Source organism: Zosterops lateralis (genome assembly GCF_965231275.1).
Source record: "Zosterops lateralis genome assembly, chromosome: 2".
In the NCBI taxonomy this organism is placed as follows: domain Eukaryota; kingdom Metazoa; phylum Chordata; class Aves; order Passeriformes; family Zosteropidae; genus Zosterops; species Zosterops lateralis.
The window spans coordinates 103,703,489-103,723,734 of NC_139763.1; the positions used below are offsets into that span (position 1 = coordinate 103,703,489).

General features: G+C 46.0%; 1 protein-coding gene across 1 annotated transcript in view; it reads right to left on the minus strand.

Annotated features, from left to right (window-relative positions):
* The window catches only part of ADAMTS5 (ADAM metallopeptidase with thrombospondin type 1 motif 5), a 36,627-nt gene extending 25,609 nt beyond the window's left edge, over nt 1-11,018 (minus strand). Inside the window, exon 1 of the mRNA XM_083854678.1 lies at nt 9,224-11,018. Within this exon, the coding sequence (XP_083710804.1) occupies nt 9,224-10,096 (873 nt within the window). The 5' untranslated portion in view covers nt 10,097-11,018. The remainder of the gene's footprint in view (nt 1-9,223) is intronic.
* Nucleotides 11,019-20,246: the final 9,228 nt, after the last annotated feature.

The following is a 20,246-nucleotide window of genomic DNA, read 5'->3' on the forward strand; positions in this document are numbered from 1 at the left end:
ATTGACAATAAAACCTGAAAATTCTATTTACAGAAGGTAAACCAAGGCACAGAGAAAGCTTCAGCTTCCTGATCAGTCCTCCAACCAGAGATCACCTTTCTTTTCTGAAGCCAATCCTATACTCTCACTGAACAGAAATCAGTACGGTCACATGTGAAACCTCATTCCACATCTGTCAAGAAGTACAATTAAGAGCGTGTTACCCAATAATACACCAAGTATTTAGCCATTCTCAGAGACTGCTGAGAGTCAGTAATAGGAGAGAGTGCAGAATGCCAACAACTTAACCACTTCTCCCACATATATATATGGGGTGTCCCTAATAACCATGCAGGTAGCATCAGGTTTTGTCTTTCAGCTTTGGTCAGACATTGTATTTTTATCACCAGCAGTAATTTTTCCATGCTTCTGTTGAAGCAGAGGGAAGAATATTGGTGTGAATGTGCATAAATAAACATTTTTTGGATGAGAAAGAAAAGTAGGGGGCATGCTATTTGGAATAATCCAACATTTCATTGTGGTTGAATGAAATTATCATTCTCAAGGCATGACAAATGTTATTATCAAAATGATCAAAGAGCACTTTTTCCTCCTTCATTTTCAAGATTCCCTTCTTCCCTTCAGATCTCTTTCCACAAGGACTTCCTTTTATGAAACCTTTCATAATTAATCCATGTGAATGAGAGACACCTTGTAGGAGGCTTCAGAGCAGCAGTGTTCACTGATTATGACAGGTTAGGCAAACTCAGAAATGCACAGGATCCAAATCCCACTGAAGTCAAAGAAAACCACACTGAGTGCACAGATACTGTGACAGAGCATCTCTTTACAAACACAAAAAAAAAGAAGCAATTTTTTTTTTCCCTAACAAAGAAAATTTTCAAGCTAAAAATACAAAGCAGTATTACATATATGGAGGAGAAATTTCAGGCTCAGTTCTGGCTTACAGGAAACTATCAATAGGACAAGGAGACACAGTCTCCTAAGCTCAATGTTTAGGTTGGACATTAGAAAGACTTTCTTCACAAGAGAGGGTGATTAGACATTGGAAGGGGCTGCCCAGCCATCCCTGGAGGTGTTTTAAGAAAAGACTGGATGAGGAACTCAGAGCCATGGTCTAGCACAAGGTGGTGGCCACTCATAGGGTGGACTCAATGATCTCAGACTGATCCTGTGATTCTGTGACAGAGGAATGTGACAAGCAGCTGAACTGAAATTCTTACACAAGTACTGAAAAGCACATAAATCAGACAGAAAGCAGCTTACTGAGGGAGGGCTAGACAGGTTGACAGTGCCAAGATAGTATAAACTGCATTAATTCAAGCTTTGTCTCTGCATGCAGATTCTATGTCACTCAGTCTTTTCTGGTATTTGGGTGTCATTATTACATAGGTACTGACATCAGTGCTGCTCCCAGTGTGGGCACAATGGTATCAGCACCCAGATGCCTCGTGCCAGTCAGGATTTATTCCCATTTACACACAAGAAGCAGCTAAGATGGGAATTTACACCAGCAGGCACAGCCAGACTTCACAATGATTCACCAGGTTTGATGACACAAATGTAACAAAAAAAAAAAAAATTTTTCTAAGCAGGCAATCTTGTAAACTTCCATGGAGCTAATTCTGATGGGATGTGAGAAGCATGGAACATTAGGGCAGAGATGTTACCATAATCTCACCTCAGCATTTCAAAAGCTGTGCACAGGATTGCATTGCAATGGCTTCCCTAGATATCAGAGCTGTACCAGAGGCTGGTCCTAGAAAATCCCAGAGCAGGAAAGACATGATTCTGCAAACTGCTTCTATGTAAGATCACCCAGCTCCTTCAGTTCCCCACGGACAGCTGGCAAACAGGTGTCCTCAGATGCTGTGGGACCAGCCATCCCCAGAAAGGAGAGGAGTGCCCACCCTGGGCTCAGACAGTGCTGGGCAGTGCTACAGCAAAGCCCTGGTCCCTCAGTAGCGCCGTGGCCACATCCCTGTGACCCCAGCAGTCGGTGTGGGAGTCCTGCAGCTGCCGCCAAATCCCAGCTGGGAAGCAGCAGAGGGGCTTGTAAAGGATTCTGGAAACAAGTACAGGAAATGTGTTCTTCTCCTTTGTAAGAAGCTGCTATGGGGATGTCTGTGGGTTGCCCATCTGCTGCTAGAGCAGGGCATGCCATGGCTATGCTTTGAGCAGAGCATGGATTGAGCATCCTGGTTCTCCCTGCCAATTCCAGCCCTTGGTGACTGCCTGAGGATGCTCATATACACCTGAGGCTGCTATTACCAATAACCATTTAGGCAGATTACTGAGGGCTCCTCTATGTTCTCATTGTCTCATTCACTTCTTTACTTCTCCTGCCTCTGCGTGATTTGAACTGGAATATATTTCTTTTCATAGTATATACTAAAAACAGAAGTGCAGCCTATCAAGTGGCATCTCTGAGACAAATATTCTGAAAAGTTTGCTTTTGGGTCAATTCACCAATACCAGCTTCCAAAGAGCTTGACTGCAAGTGATGTTACTGAAAATCATGCCTGCTTACCCATCAAACACTGGCTATGGATTATTCATTACCAGAATCAATAGCTACATTTGTTTTTTGCTTTCCTAAGCAGTCCTGGAAAGCAGTCTACTACTTTCATGAAATAACTTTCTGGGAATACAGTAGAAGGTTTTATTTCCCTGGAAAATATTTTCATTTTTTGCTGAAAACAGGCTTCAATGTAATGATGCAATCTTAAAAAATCTGTGTGGGTAGCCTCAACTTTTTATACTCCAGCTAAAGCAAGAGGAAAGAGGGGACTGGTGATACATAAAATCAGTTCCAAATGATTATTTCACTTTGGGGTTTTTTTTGCTTCTGTTAGAAAGTTTCATCAGCTACTCAGACATGGATGCTCAATTGCCTTGAAACAGTGGCAGAAACTTTAAAGAATGTTTTTTGATATTTCTGAAGAAGGAAAGCAGCCTGGCCCTTGAGCTGCTTTACAGTAGTTCCAAAACAGAAGAATGACAAGGAAATGCATTCGCTATGCAGGAGGCAAGAGATGTTAAGCTTTGGCAAAGGAATGGCTTAGTAAAACTAAGCTGTACATCACAAGTCTAGTAGTTAATTAGACAGCTCATTAGAGGCCAAGTTTTCTTGGCATTCTAAATCCATCAGGAGCAGCTGGCTGGTTGCCATGTATACATGGCCTTGTTGTGAAGGGAGATAACTGTCACCATGTCCTGGCTGGAGCAGGGAGTTTATTTCACCTGAAATGTGTTCTACAGTAGGTTTCAATACAAGAATAAACTGTTTAGTGAAACCTGGTATTAGGTCAGAGCCTGCTGACCAGATCCAAAATATGATGTGAGCCCCAACGTGGACAGTTTGGTGGGATTTAAGGGCAGAAGAACATGTCCTCAGGTCTTTTGAGTTACCTACCCCTCACAGGGCTGGCACTTTGGGATTCTGTGGGCCCCAAAGCATCACAGTTCCACAGTTTGGAACAGCTGGGCACTTGGCTTATTGGGGTTGAGATGTTTCACGTTTCTCCACCTCTGCCCCTGAGGGAAGCCAAGCCTACAGAGCTTTTCAGTTCAGAATGAGAGGCACCCACAGGATGAGGCTTTGTACCAGGCCATGCTGCACATCACCTTCTTGTAAAGCACAGCTAAAACCTTTACAGTTCTGTTCACTTGCTCTTCTGGTCTCTTTGCAACAGCTCATCAGCTAAAGTCTTTTCCCAGTGATCCAGCTACAATTCCTTCCAGGGACGAGGCCAACAAGAAGCATATTTTTTAAGAGAGCACTGTATGGTCAACACCAGGCTCTTGCCATGCATACAGGGAGCTGTGGCACCTCCTGGAGCAACCCCTGAGCCCAGTTTCTCTAGCCCAGGCTGCAGCTGAAGTGCAGTCAGTGAAGGGACCCAATTTTTGGTCCCTAGTGCTCATCTTTCCCCTTTCCCACTGAACAGCCTGCGGTAAATCCCAGAAATGGCCTCCTCTCCGTGCCTGAGGAACCCAGACCACCTTGCTCCAAGCGCCACACTCCACTCAGCAGCTTCAGGTCACGATTCCTCTCGTTCTCACCATATGAATTACTCACTAAACAGTGACAGACCTTTGGTCAGAGGGGTGGAAAGTTTCCTTAACACCTGGAACAGCTTACGACCTTCCTGGTTAAGGACCTCTCCTGGGAGGTGGGCGATACAGACCTAAAATCCCTCAAGCAGAGGAAGGAATTAAGCACGACTTTCCGACTTCCTGCAGCAGCAGCGTTCCCACCGCAGGCCTGGGCAGGGAGGGTGGGGTGAGGTGGTGTTGGGAACACACACATCCACCCTTCCAGGAGCTTCTCTGCAAAGACTTTCATTGATGTCACAGCAATGTGGAGTGGCACACACGGTTTAGAAAAAGTGGTGTTCACATGAGCAGAAAGGATTCTGGGCGAGGGAAGACTCACTGGCCACATTTTGAGAGGGTGGCCAAAGCCTGGCTCCCTTCTGAGGAAAACCACAATGGTGATACCTGCCATATCTACCAAAACAAAACCCATATATATTTCCTCAGTAGTTTAGCTTAAAATCTCAGGTAATTTGTTTTTGGGGTTCACATGATAAATATGAACCTGAGGCTTGAGCATTTGAAAAAAACAACCAAAAAACACAGCACAGTCAGGCAAACTACAGGTTATTTAAAAATATTGACAAAAATGCACATAAAGCATTTGGAATCTGCATGAGGAGCAGAAGTCTCAGTTATGAAACTGGTGACTGATGACCAAGTGAAAATGTGTGATTTAAGCTGCCCAAGCCACAGTTCCTTTGTGGGGAAACTCCACACCATCCCTCCAGATCAGGGTGAATCAAACTTCTCCTCTATCAGTTATGTCCCACTTTGTTTTCCCTAGGGACATTATTTAAATGTATTAGATGTGCAACAGATTGGTGAAAACACTATGAAACTGGTATACAGATCACACTACAATTTCTTCAGAGTAATAATAATTAACAGTGAAATCTATTCTATTGACCATTGGTACAGTGACTTGTTTTACTACTAGGGGATAATAAATGTTGGAAGATGATAACAGAAAAAAAGAAAAAAAAAAAAAAAAAAAAAAAAAAGAAAGAGAGAAGAAAGAAATAGAGCCAAAGAAAGCATGTGCTCCATGCAATGAAACTATCATCTACAGAGCTGAGATAATACAAAGCTTGCTGTTAAATTTCAACAGCACTGCCAGATGGACAGTGAAACTAAATCAAACACACCAGCCCCATATAATTACTGTGTGGAAAAAGGCAGGACAGTGGCCTTTGGCTCTGGCATGAACCCTCTGCTCGAGCCAGGCATGATGGTACTATCACAGATGATGCTAACAAGCACTTAGGAAAGGATTTTTTTCTTGCTCCTAATGTCTGTATCTACTGTGAGAAACATCTATTTTAATCTTCAGATGATTCAGAACTTGGGGGAAAGCAAGAGAGCTGGATTTTGTCCAAATGCATTCAATAGTTCATTTGAAATTTAACTAAGGGCCACTAATGAAATAGACTGGATGAATCCTAGAGGATAACTGCAGAGCAGGCTGGACCTCAGAAAAAGAACTGTGAGTTCAACTGCAGTTTGCAAGTCCCATCTAATCTGTTTTGCTACTGTGACAAATAATCTGGCATTTTGTTGCACCCATAAAAATCTGAAGATAATCTGCTTCCAGCAAACTGTTCGATATAAAAAAGGCTGAAACAGAATAAACTCTAAATTTGCTGTTGACTTCACTGCCACTGAGAACAAGTGACGAAATACTAAATTCTAAATTTGCTGTTGACTTCACTGCCATGGACAACAAGTGATCTAATCTCCAGGGAAAGAGGGCTTTGCAAGCTCTTCCTCCTTCCCACCACACAGCCACTTCTTTATGGGGTGGAGGATTCACCTGGCCACCAAAATTGCATCCTTACACCACCATATTCCATGGAAGATGTTTTAGGATTCATGTGGCCCGAAGATTTAAAGCTGCTGCCAAGGACTCAACCACAAAGTAGTCAGTCCAACAGCAGGGAACCCATGTACTCTCTAAGGCTATTATGGTCAAGCTGCCTTGAGGAAATTTGGAAATATCAGAAAATTATCACGTTTTCGTACTGTCAAGTTAGACCTCTGTCATGCTCCATCTTGCTCCTCATGGGTCAAAATGAGAGATTTGGACCACTGGGAAAATACACTTCTCATTATCAGATTTAAATAATTGCTGTGGAACCCAGCTAGATTTCTGCAGTATTTAGTGACAGATAATTCTGTGTCCACTGAAGGTTCTCACAGCGGCCAGACATGTAACTCTAGTGCTCCTTGGAGACCCACCAAACAGGACCCACTGCAGCTAATGGACCCTTGCCATCACTGATAAGCAACACAAAGCCTAAAAACAGCTTTAAGATGTTGCCTGTATCACCCCAAACTGAATTTGCGTTCATACTGATTTACTGTGATCTGCAGGATAATTGCTTTAAAGCCCTTATCCAATTAAATACAGATCATGACCAGAAGTAAGTAGCTGTTTTAACTCAAAATCAGTAAATTTCCTTCTATTTTTTTTTTACATGGGAAGTACTTCCTCATATGAATGATGATGATGATGACAGCCATCATTTGAACTTATATAATGTGAACCACTACTAATTTAATAATAAAAGAGCGCTGCCAATGCACTCCAGTCTACCAGCGGTTAGCAATTTATCTTTAAAAAAGTAAAGACAACCCAAGAGGATGAGGCAAACACTGCTGAATTCTGTCGGGATTCTTCCTTTATAAGGAACTCAAATAAAGCCCTCCTTTGATGCAAAAAAGCCCCATCCAATCAAATGTCAGTCTGGAACAAAGATAATTATTATATTAGGGATTTGTATGGCACCAGCCATGCACAATGCAGATTCTATCTACACAAAACCAATTCCATACAGCTGAGGCCATGCATTCAGCTGACAAATGATGTGCAAATATTATTCTGTCGACGAAGTTCAAGGTGGCCTCGGTTAGTAAACAACCATGGAAAATGTACCTCACACGTTTGCCCAATGCCTGAAACCCAAGGCACTTAGAAAGAGACATCTGGATGTTCAGCAATCAGCATGACGATATTCAGAGCCCATCAAAACATGCAGCCACGGCTCGGCGTCTTGTAGCTTAGCAACCAACTTCATCCATCCAAAACAGAGTTGTAAAAGTGGTGCTCTCCTGCCAACTGCTGCCACTCTCATTGAAAAGCTAAACTGGAAAAAATCTCTCCTTGAGTTCAAAGTGGGGCTGTTTTCTCCAGGAAACATCTCCACTGCTTTTTTCATCCTTTAACCCTTTTCGTGTTTACATTCCACAGGGAGCAAACAGATGCATGTTGACATTTCAAGGGTAAGCATATAAAAATCGTGTGGGCTCACACACACTCTCTGCAAAGAACATCATGAACACATGTAGCAAGAAACTCCAGTCTGGTTCTTAATTCAGTCAAATCCTGCCAAACAATGTCCGTGTGCACACAGCAAAGCATTAAAGCAGATTAAGTTGTCCTGAACTGCATTGAGCAGCTAATCCCAGAGTTAGAGCTGTTAAAATGTAAACCAAAACACAAGCCTGTGCTTTTTTTTTTTTTTTTTTCCTCATGAAGCAGCCCTGAGTAGCAGTGCAAGCAACATTTGCATCTTAAGAGTGAAAGGAGACCACAGGAACTGTGGTGATTTGTTTATTCTCAGCACTACTTACATCCCAGAGAGGTAATTCTATGCATTGCTCCTGAGTCTTTGAAAGTGGATTACTGATTAGCAGCACCCTCTTATTCTGTCCATGCAAAGAATTACAGCTAAGCATCTGTAAAGCAACTGCATTTAAAGCCACATCCCAACTCAACCCAAATTAACTTTTAATAATTGATGTTAAGGTTCACAGTCACCACCCTAAGCGTTTCTGAATTGCCATATATAACCCAGGGAAATAAGTGGGAATACTGGCAGAGAGAAACACTCTTCAGAGAGAAGTGATGGATTCTGGCCCAGGCTTAATAAGCACCATTAGAAAAGACGTTTACAGCAAACCCAAAACCATTCTGACCCAGTCTAGGTAGCCTGCTTTCATTCGGATTATAGTGATAAAAAATGAAAGCTTGCAAATTGCACTGATGGGCTTTAAACTGCTAAAAAGGGCTCCTGTTGTACAAGTGATGCCTGACACAGAACCTAATGTTTCAACTATTTACAGCCATAAAAGCAAGCCAGGCGCTTTTTTTTCCCCCTTCTGGAGCAACTCCTTCCACAAACCATCCAAAGCATCCTTTTTGGCAGGCTCCTACGATGTAGCAAAGCCGGAGAACTCAAATGAACGGAAAGTCATGCAGTTATTTTTTTTCGTACTTGGGGAAAGGGAAAAAAAGAAAACACCAAACCCAAACCGCCGAAGGGATATTCTTACAGAACTTCATTGCATAAACTCGGCCACATGTCTACCAGAGCAATGTCCCTTAACGACCTCTGGCAATGCAATTAATCAACAACCCAGCGTGGGGCAACAAGGCACGGCTCTGCATGGGCAACACAAGCAGACCCAACCCACAGCAGATCAGGGCGCCCACTGAGGGGACAGGACAGGGACTGAAGCCCCCTGCCACCAGCCCAGCTCGCCCGGCCTGTGCAGCTCTGTTTACCTGCGGTCTGCATTTACGTCCTACACTCGAACCACAAGTGCTGCTGGCTCCCAGTGCGGTGGGGCTGGAAATAGCGTCCCGATGTGCTCCACAAGCAGGACGTCTGTGCTCCTAAGGTGCTCTCCACCACTTTCACCAGCAGGACTGTCGGGGTACTAATTAAGGGTAGGAAGTGCTATCAGCCCTTCCCACCTGGGCCACCTCTGCAGAGCGAGAGGAGCCGAGTGTTACACACCTCACAGGGATGGACAGGACAAGGTCATGTCTCAAACAGATGTCAGGCTGAGCCCTACCTCCCCACCGGGCTGCACTGGTGCACCCACGGGGGAGGTGACAGCACAGGGGACACACACAACCTCTCTGCCATCCCCGGCAGCTGGGCTTGGGTGCCGCTCCCTGAAATGCTGCACTGCCCGGCGGAGGAGCCGGATCCGTGAGCGGGGAGGCGAGCCCGGGGCAAAGTCGAGCCCGGGGCAAAGCCGAGCGGGCTGCCCGGGGTCCGGCCGCCCCAGGCTCCAGGGATAGCTCCTCAATGCCTGCGGCCGGGGCCGTGCCTACCTCGCGGGTGAAGAGGATGGCGGCGTCGTAGTGCTCCTCGTGGTCGTCGTCGAGGCGGTTGTGCTGGTGCTGCCACTTGCAGAAGTTCTTGAGCGTGGTGGCGGCGTTCCTGTTGACCTCCAGGCCCTTCTCCTTGTCGCCCAGCGCCACCACCTTGACCACGGCCAGCCGCACGTGGTTCTCCAGGCTGGCGTGCGCGTAGAGCCGGGAGGCGATGGAGGCCAGGGTGAGCAGGTAGTGCTGCAGCCCCTTGCCGTACTTGCGCACCATGGAGGCGTCGGCCACCAGCAGCAGCTCCACCTGCCGGGCCCGGGACACGGAGCGCCGCCGCCGCCGCCGCCTCCGCCCGTCCCCTCCCGCCGGCCCGGCGGGGTCGCGGGTCTCGCAGCTGGCGCGGGCCGGCACCGTCTCGAAGCTGAAGCTGTCCCTGCGGAAGACGTGCGGGGCGCGGGCCGGGCCCTCGCCGTAGATCCGCGCCGCGGCCTGCGGGTGCGCAGCGCGGCGCGCCGGGCGCACGGTGTAGCGGGCGCGGCCCACGGCGAAGAAGCCGTCGAGGCCGCCGCAGAGGTTGAAGACGGCGAGCGAGCGCGGGCTGCCGTCCACCGTGCCGCGGTAGCGGCAGCGCGGCCCGTCGCGCTCCAGGTCGAGCAGGAAGCGCTGTCCCCCGGCGTAGAGCACGTATCCCGCCCTGCCGCCCCCCGCGTAGGTCAGGTCGAGGCGCCGCACGGCCCCGCGGGGCGGCCCGGGGGCGGGGGGCCGGGCGGGCTCGGCAGGTGCGGGCGGCGCGGCGCGGGCGGCCACCAGCAGCCACAGCAGCCACAGCAGCCACAGCAGCATCCTCGCCCCGGCCCGGGGCAGCGCCGCCGCCGGCATGGGCAGAGTGGCGGTGATAGTGATGGCAAAATAACGGGAGACGGCGGTGGAAGCAGCCGGCGTGGTTTGAGGGATGGGGGAGGAAAAGGGGAGATGCGGGAAAGAAAAAAAAAAAAAAAAAAAAAAAAAAAAAAAAAAGAGAAAACAAAAGTTCTCGCTCCCGAAGTCAAGTGTGAGTGGGAGAGAAAAAAATGTCAACAAAAGCCGCTCGCGTGTGAACTTTGTGTTTCTCTGCAGGGAAGAGCCGGGAGCACATGGAAGGACAGAGAGAGAGAGAGGGAGAGGGAAAAAAAAAAATAAAAAAATCTAAATTGCTGCTGCCGGGGAGGCCAAGTGAGGAGAGAGGAAAAGGAGGAGAGACGGCTCGGAGCCGGCAAGTGGAGAAGTTTGAGCACTTCCCACTCCTCTTGTAGTTCTCTGCTGTAGTCACCGAGTCATCACCAGCAGCAGCAGCAGCAGCAGGGGCAGGTCTGCTGCGACTCGGCACTTTCTCGGGCTCCGGTGGGCTCCTTTCCTTCTTTTGCCCTCTTTTGTTTTGAAGAGGAGAAGGAGAGAGAAGAAATTCAGGCACCCAAAACCGCCTCGATCGTCTCCGGTGAGATGGTTAAAAAGAAAAAAAAAAAAGAAAAAAAGAAAAAAAGAAAAAAGCCCAAGAAGCGGAAAACGTCCTGGATTTCTGTAAAAGCCCCCTCCCTGTATCTTTCCTGTTGTTGTTGTTGTTATCCCCAGTCTGTCGATGTGAACAAGAGGAGAAGGGAGAGAAATGTGAAGATGAGAGGAGGTGGAACAATGAATTTATAGCGGAATGCCATCCTGCAATGGCAATTTCAACAATTCGTCACTGCAGGCTGCCTCTTAAAGGGAGAGCTTCAAAACCACCACTCCCACACTTCCTTCTCATTTAATCAGACAGAAGGAGAAACTTGAGGGGAGGCGGAAAGGGGGAGGGGGGGCGGCTTCGGGGGGAGGAGAAAAGCAGCGAGAGTGAGCGGGAGAGAGGGAAGCGGGAGAGGAGAGGAGCCGGAGGGAGCCGGGGGCACGGCACAGAGAGACCGGCAGGAGAGAGATGTTTGTGCTGTGTGTGAAAAACGCGAGGTTTGCCCCGAATCGCCGGGATGTCCCCGCTTACCTCGCGTCCTGCCGGGCTGCGGCTGCAGAGCTCGGGGAGCAGCAGGAGGAGGAGGAGGAGGAGGAGGAGGAGGAGAGGTCTGTGCCCGGCTCCAGCGAGGGAGCCGCCGCTGCTCTGCCGGGCTGACGGAGCCCCCGGGTCCCGCCGTGTCCCCGCTCGGTCCCGGGGCAGCGCCAAACTTCCCCTCTTTGTCTGGGCAGCCGCGGTGCCCCCGCCTGTCACTGAGTGCCGGCAAAGCTGTCACCCACCCGGGCGGGCTGCGATCGCAGAGTGGGCGGGGAGCAGGCAGTGCTTGCTCTGACCTTCGGACCCTTCGATCATCCCCCCGCTGTCACACAGACCCGCTGACCCCCGTCTGCCACCCCCCGCCTGGGGCTGCAGCGGGGACACCGCCAAGGGCAGGTGGCTGCGGTCACCTTTGCCCCTCAGCACTGCCAGTGGACTGAACAGACATGGCCAGGAGCTCGGTCATGGGCTGGAAGGGCTCTGGGAAGGTGAGAGCAAGGGAACCCCCGAGGATTCCGACTGATTTCCCCCTGCTGAGGTCCAGACCCCACACCGACAAACAAAAGGGCTTATTTATCCCATGTTTCTTCTCCATGTCCCAAGACAGAGCCAGGAACAGATGCTCTCTGGCTGCAGGACTCTGCAGGGATGCAGGTCTCCATCCTCATCCTCACCTGCAAACAGCACCTCACCCCTGACCACTCTGTCCAGGAGAAAATGATGTGCACACCTGTAATGCTTGGCAGGGTCAGGATGACTGCTGGGATGCACAGACTTGCCCCTGCAGCTTCCAGGGGCTGCTTTGCAAGTCCACCATTTCTCTAAGGAACAGCTTAACTAAAGCCACAAAAGCTTCAAAAATTAATATTCCCATGTAAATGATTACTTTAACATAACCCTGAGGTTGTGCTTATGAAATGTTTAACTCACCAAAGTTTTGCCAGTGTTCATTCTCCTTTTTCCATTTTTCCGGAAATGGTGATGCCTGCGAACTGAAGTTCACTTCTCAACCTCCTGGTATTTCTTTTTCTACTTTTCAGTGTTCTATCATCCCCAAAAATTCTTGATTGGAGTCAGTAAGTTTTAAAATTAATAAGAGCTATGTATTAGGGAGGTCACATTAACTTTTTGGGGCATTGGGCCAGGACTATTCAACATTTAAAAATTTAAACATTTTGTCAGTTACTTAAACTCATTATAAAGTTAAAACAGCAGTGAAAAAAATTAAAGGGAGAGACAAAGAGAGGACATATTTTGATTGAAAAAAGAACCTCTAATTTTCTTGGATGGGTTTTACTTTTCCTTTGAGCCTAATGCATGTCTGCTCAGCACCAACAGTACTTTTATTGACTTCACTGGGACCTGATCAAGCCCTGAATTGGCAAATAAGTCTGGGTCCAAACTCCCAGATACCCCTGGGAGAGGTGCTAGAGAGGAGATTTGGGATAAGGAATGTATTTTGGATAACAACCTCAGCATGTCTCATTAAAGAAGTGTTAGTTTGTCAATGAAAAGGCATATGGTGCACAAGAGGCCAGTGTAATGTTCTCCCAGGCTACAGCCTAATTCCAACTGTCCAGCCATATAACCTTGGAAAAACAGGAATGCTTAGAAGGGCTGCTGATAATTAAATGGTGAGTCCCACTGCTCATCTCTGGAGTTGTCTTTGATTTCCCAAATGACAGAAAAAGTTGGCTGAGTTGCCCTGTTACACCAAGCAAGGATCCAGGCTTCCCAGGAAGGAACAAATTATTTTGTGCAAATTACCCCACAGATTAGGAAATCTGTCCTGTTTACATTTCAAAACTGCAATAACTCAGCACAGCAGTGCAATAGTGGAAAGATGGGTCAGTCATGCCTCATGCAATGAGAGGGACCATCTTTTAGTCTGAGAGCCTGGAAGTGGAAGGATAAATCACTGGAATGAATCATCTCCTTCCTCACAGTTTTGCCCTCTTAGCCTCTTTTTACAGTTACAGCACTGCCTTTAAACAAGAAATCCTGTTAGCATGTCCCAAGTTGTGGATGACACTAAATCCTTGTCAAACACTTCTGACCTGGAAATTTCAAGGCTGACCTTTCCCAGCTGAGAGATAGGGAGCCACAAATCCTCAATTAGCTCTGAGGCACAACACAAGTCTTGTACGCTTTGGATGGAATTCAATCCTGATGAAAGAAGACACAATCCTCTGGAGTCTCTGGGAGCTACAAGCTGCTGTCATTCAAGTTGTGTTTCACCCCCTGGGTTTGTCTGTGAAACCCTTTAGGATCCTGCAAATAACAGCCTGGGTAGCAGGGGATTCCTGATCCTGTAGTGTTTTAGTTACATAAGAAACTTGGCTGTAAGCATTATAAACACTCACATGATGGAGTAGCTTGAGAGATGTGGAGATACTGGGAAAGTTGTTAATGATTTTATCCAGGTGTCCTTCCAATTTTGTATAAAAAGGTCCTGTTATACATCACCTCTTTTTCAATGCTCAGGAACATTAGAAGGGGTTAGAAAACCATGAATCCAAGGTCCTGTGTCTGCCTACAGCCCCCTGAGAAGTAGTCAAGGCCTAGCAGGAATGTCCTACCCAGCAGCACCTGTCTTTCACCATTAATGGAACATTTCCTTCTTGGGAATTAAATAATTCTGTCTTCATTGTTCTGATGTTAGGACTGTCAGGCATTTCTGTGTCATTGCACAGGGAAGGCAGCAGTTACTGTCAGAAGGAACATTTGTTCTATAAAACTATAAGAAGGCTGAATCAAATCCAAGAAATTCCCCTGCACGACATGTTTTAAATACAAAAAAATCAGCATTTGATAGACTTGTGATCAACATAGGGCTATAGCTGGGAATGGATCCGGGTTTGGGTAAGATCCCATTAAAAAAATCAACCTGTAGAAACACAATTCTTAACATAGGACAGCTCTGTCTCTCCTGAGGGTCTCTCTGTTAACTTTATAAGAAATTTTAATTTGATGATGATCAGAGGGATGGAGCACTCTGCTAATAAGGAAAGGCTGAGAAAACTGGAATTGTTCAGCCTAGAGAGAAAAGACTTTGGGGTGACCTAATGCAGCCTTCCAGTCCCTGAAGGGAACTTAGAGGAAAGATGGAGCAAGATTATTTGTAAGATCCTGTAACAACAGGACAAGGGGAGACAGCTTCAAATCTAAAGTAATGATGTTTAGATTGGATATTAGGGAAAAAATTATATTCTGAGGGTGGTAGGGCACTTGACCAAGCTGCCCAGAGAAACTGTGGGTGTTTCATCCTTGGAAGTGGTTGGTTGGTCTTGTGAGAAGTTTTAACAATGCAAACATGATTATCACAGTGCTCAAATCTGCTCATCTTAAAGCTTCCCTTCAGTGATGATTTAAACCACTGAAGAAATTTATTTCTAACAGGCTCATTAGTAAATAAAATACTCATTATGAGTAATTTTGTCAAGAATTCTTAAAGATTAATATTTTAGGCTAGTCTTCTGGAAAGGACTAGATATTCCAGAACTTGGAGTAAGTTATACAGCCTTAAACCCCCATCCTAGGACAGCAACATATGCAACACTCTACCTTTTTTGGACCAGGTCTCTTTCTGTGGCTTGGATGCTGTGAAAACCCACTCAGATGGAGCTCTCCTGGCAGCTGTTTTGAGTGGCTTTAGCTTGCTTGGTGATGTTGATTTGTGGTTGACAAATAAGACATCACTATTACTGGTGCATCCTTCCTGCCAGTCTCACCAGGTGTGTTGGGAGCTCCTGAAGACTGAAGTAACTCCTGCATCCTTCTGCTCCTGCCTGTGGCAAAGGCAGCTGGCTGTGGGCTGTGCCCTCTCCCATCTCCATGGCTGACATTCCATCCACACACAGTTGGCATTTCCATGGAGTCCTGGACAAAGTTCCTACAAAGTATTCAAGTATTCCTACAAAGTATTCAAGTATTTATTTAAAGGTCAAGTGGCATCTATCTCAGAAAAGCAATCAAAAAGTATTTTCACAAGGAAGACATAGGCTGTTCTTCTTTTTTTTTTGGATGGCATTAGCCAGGCTGTACCTTTGTGCCCCTCACAAGCCACCCCTGCATTTGTCCATTACCCGTAGCAGTTGTAACTGGCCAAGCTCTTCAGTTTAAACAAAACCATGAGCTTAAAGCAGTCATAGTTGGTCAGGAATGCTAGTGATTTTGGTGTGAACAGCTGTGGCTTCAAGGCAAAATGTTTAACTTGCTTCTTTATGGTCCATGACATCTTCAAGGGAGCAAAGGAGCCTTTGCTTGGGGGTTATGTTTTTATAAGTGACATGTGCAAGCAGTGGATCAAGGGTATAACAGCTCCAGTAGGCTGAAAATTTTACATTTACCATCAGCTTCATTTTTCTGTCAGGGCTGAAGAGACAGCCACGAGGGGTGTGGAGTTCAAGTGGGTTGGGCACTTTTAAAATATTGTATTGTTTTACTGTAACAACACAAGAATGTTGTGAATTTGTGGGTACCGTATCAAATTAAAATAGGAAAGTGTCTGAGGCCTGGCTAGAAACCAAATTTTTTAGGTATCATGGAGAAGGAAAAGAGATTTCCACAAGATTAAACATAAAATAAATAAAGATGTATCATGTAATAAAAGTACATGTCTTACAGGTATCCAGGGGAGGGGTCAGCAGATGGATTGTCCAGTCAGGAGAAGAAGGAGAAACTGCATTTCTTACATTTTCAGGCATTAACCTGGAGAACAGACTGGAATGGAGTCGTCGCCTTCCAACAGCTGCTGCAAGAAATGGACTCACATAAGCCATAACACAAGTGAATAATTGTGACCATTGAACCTACCATGAATTTTGTTTAAAAACACATGTTGGGTGGAGGCAGTGCTCTGCAGGAAGTATCACATGTTAGCAGAATAAGCATCAGACCCTTCTCTTATTTTATTTTCTGAACAGCAGCAAGATAATCAGAGGAAGGGTAAAATGTTAAACTTTCCTTGTAAAAAAAAATGACACTTGTTATAAAAATACATTTTAAGGGTGCAAGATATGTATGTGATGTATTCTACAGCTGTTCCTTCAGAGGAGTAGAAGGCCTGAAAAACTCTCAAGTGCAGTTTATATGAGGAGCAGCAGACATTTAATTAATCGCAGTCCTAGAATTTTACAGCCAATATGTGGTCTCTGAACATCTCTGCTCTAGTTAGCAGAACATCTGTAGCAGAAAAACAGAGCTCAAATAAATCTGCATTCTCTTGTACCCCTCCAAACCTTACCACTTTTTGACATTATTTCTTTAAATATTTTTCCAAAGATGTGTATGTTCAGCTTCTCCCTGTCCTCCCAGCCCTTCTTTTGCACATAGCCTGGATAAAGATCCTATATTCTGAAATAGCTAGACCTGAAATTCTGGGGCAATTATAATCAAAGAAATGCCTCAAATATTATTTTTAATTATTTTCTTTTTCAGTCAAGTTCTCAGTTGCTGCAAATTGGGATGGTTCCATGTGGGCAAATTGTTAGAGGCACAGCTTTATGAATTTACACATCTATAAATGATATTCCAGTACTGGAGGTGGAATATCTTTTTCCATGTCATCTGAGGCATAAACCAGAAAAAGTACTTCCCTAGACTTCAAAGTCCAAACTGTAAGAGTGATTAAAGAGAAATTTAAAACAAACTTTGGCTTGCCAGATCTCACCTGGCATTAATACACACGCTCCACCACTTCAGAGATCGAGTTCTGGTTGCCGTGTGCAGGGATTTTTCCATCTCAGTCCTGGTTGCCCTGAAACTGGGGGAGGAAGGGCTTTGCAGGTCCTGTGAGGAAGGAGGGAATGCTCTCAGGTGGCACCACTGCCTGGCCCAGAGCCTCACCTGGCTTATCCTCACTCCAAAGAGAAACCTTTGTCATGAAAGGGAAAGGTGGAGAACCTAGAGCTTGCTCTCCCAACATTAATCCCCAAGGAGCACCATTTTGAGAGCTCTTGCTGTCTAAGGGGACTTGCAGGTGCTCCCAGGGTGCTTCTGGGGCAGGATTGTGATCCTGCTTTTGGAGGGATTCTCCTGTTACCTCCACTGGCTGCGCTTTGGTTGCACCAGGGAGGGGCATGGAGAATTCCTTTGGGATGAAACTCAACTAGAAATACATTCCCATAGGCACACAGAGCACAGGAGTAGAGAGACCAAATAAATCCTCCTAAAGGGGGTACGGAGAGGTTGCCATGTCCTGAGCACACTGTTCCATGCCCAGATTGCCCATCCAGCTGTGCTCCTTCCTAGAGTAGCCAGTCCTGCTACTTTAGAGGAACATCAGGCTGCAGTGTCAGCTGAGCCCTGCACAAAATTCCTTTCCAAAGGTTTTAGACACTGTGCAGGCTGAGATGTTCCATCTGTAAGACAGGGATGCAGCTTTTGGGATACATTTTCCTGTCTCTAGCAGTGAACAGCATCCATTCAATGATTAGCACAGACATGTTAATGATCAGGACATACATTTTAATGTTTAGCACATATCTTGCAGCCCTCAGAAGGGCTGGGAGGTCTGTGTGACATTTAAATGCTATTTTAGTCTCTATTTTAAGGGCTTAAATGGGTCTCAAATGATGCATTAGGCTCAGGCTGGCCTTGGGCGTAAGGGTGCGATTCACCCCAAAAGAAAAGCCCAAAACCCAAGTCTCATCACAGCTGCAATATTCATTTCTGGAAGGCACCCAGCAGGTCTTATCCAAGCCACTACAGACAGGCAGTTTGAGTTTTTCCAGTTCCTAATGATTACACAGTATCCTGGAGTCAGTTGGACAACTTCCACTGAGAGTGAAACTCTTTGTATTTAATATCCCCCGAAAATAAAAGTGGTATAAGAGAAGGGCCTCAGTCTTTTTCTTCTTTTATTGCTGCTGTTGAAAAGGTTTAGCCCACAGGGATTGGAGCACTGGGCAAAAATACAAAATATGCAGTACATCCTGTTACACCAAAGCAGGCAGATCCTCTCCCGTAACAACCAGAGCGGTACAATGGGAGACTTTGTCTGGTTTTCCTGACCATGCAGCCTGCATGGGCTGTCATTAGGGTTTCCATTTCAGGAAGTTAAATGGTGGAAATTGATAAATATCATGACTCCTTTTTCACCATTGTTCCGGGACGGTGTGTGTTTGAAAGGGATGGGGGAGCTCTATTACCTGATACTGCCGTGGAAGTATTCCTGAGGCAGAAAATTACTTCCCTCCTCACTGGACACTGAGGATATCATCAAATGTGAATCTTGGAAATTTTCAGCAGCCATGATGCAAAGAAATTCGTAAAGAAATAAATAAATGCAGTGTTCAACAGATATAATATGTGGGCAGAGCACAGAGCAGCTTGATCTTGAGTTGATGTGAACAAGTAGTCCTTTCAAAATCCATCTATCCTGACCTTCAGCAGGAGAAAAAACCTGAGGTCAACTAGACAAAAACACTCTTCAACTCTACATCATGCTACAAAATCTCTTGTGGCCTGAAATGGATTTACAAAGGAGTATAAAAATATCCAGTCCACCTTCCAGGGCATTAAAACAGGACAAGAAACTTCCGAACCAAACCAAACTTTTGCTCTCCTACGTAGTCTGAGTTTCAGGGATTTCATCATAGCCTCAAGGCTGTTTCCCAAATCACCTATTCTCTCTCAGAACGCTTCTGCTTCTCTGCTCTCTTGCCTGCAGTATTTTCAGATTTTTTTTTTTCTCCCTGGGGAACATTTTGCAATGTTCATGTCATGGTCTAGATCATAACCACACCAGGCAACCTTATTTCCTTCCTGATGTTTACTGGGGTTTATATGCTCCAATATGAACTGACAAATGTGTGTACTCAAGCCCTTGCCAGTGAACAGCACGACTTCCCATGGTTCATAAAAACTCACCCATCCCCAGTGGAGCAGAACCATTCTCCTGTGCTCAGAGCAGGAGTTCACCACGTCCAAACATGGAAACCATATGGTGACATGTTTTAAGAGAAAACATAACCAAGAAATGTCCCACCCATGACCTTTCCCAGCAAAAACCTCTCCTTTCCATGCTGGAACTCCATCCAGTACAGGCACCTGGTGTCCCACAAGGTGCCAGCTGCTGTTGTGTGAGGAAAATGAGTGTTACCACTATGTTTATGCCACTTGTTCACACCCAAAACACTCAGCGTGACCCACTTGACTCCTTAAAACTTGGTATTTTCAGGGAAGAAATGAGAGCTTTTGGAAAGGTGTTCCAATGCTTATTAACCTTAACTGGTACAAAATGGCATCCAGCTCCTAATCTGAAATCCTTTCAGTTGCAGTGCCCAGACATCACACCTTATTAAACATTTTCCTGCCAGTCTGAAAAGCCTGCTACTTCTTTTTCCTAGTTAGTCAAATTATAGATAATAGCTCATCACTCTGGCGCTTTCCTTGTGAACCTTAAGCACAGTAAGGACCTTGTGCTTATGCAAAGAACAATTTTTCAATATTTCAGTCCGTGTTTTGCCCTTCTCCAGCTAATCAAAAATATCTCTAGGCTGTGGATATTGCTGCTGGACAAAGCTATGCTGCAACTTGGCTTCCACAGCTCTGTTGTGCAGCGACCACACCAGGAACTCATTACCTGAGCAACAGCAGCAGCTCCTCACTTTGCTTTCCTGCTTCTCTGGAGAGAATGTTCCTCCTCTCAGGTCATGGTTTACAGCCTTTGTTTCCAGAGGCACTGCTCTGCTCCATACTTCATCATCAGGACCCTAAATTCTTCATGCCAGTGTCCAGCCAGTTTTAAACCTTAGAGTGCCTCCAAAGCTGATTTTATGATTTATGTGACTCCAATTTTATACTTCAGTGACCAATGGTGTCCCTCAGGAGTCTGTATTGGGATAGATTGGATAAAAGGAAGGAATTTGTCCATGTGAGGGTAGCACAGGTTGCTCAGAGGGAGTGTGGCTGCCCCTGGAAGTGTCCAAGGCCAGCTTGGGTGAAACTCTGAGAAACCTGGGAGAGTGAAATATGTCCCTACCCAAAACAGTGGGGTTGGAAGTAGATGAC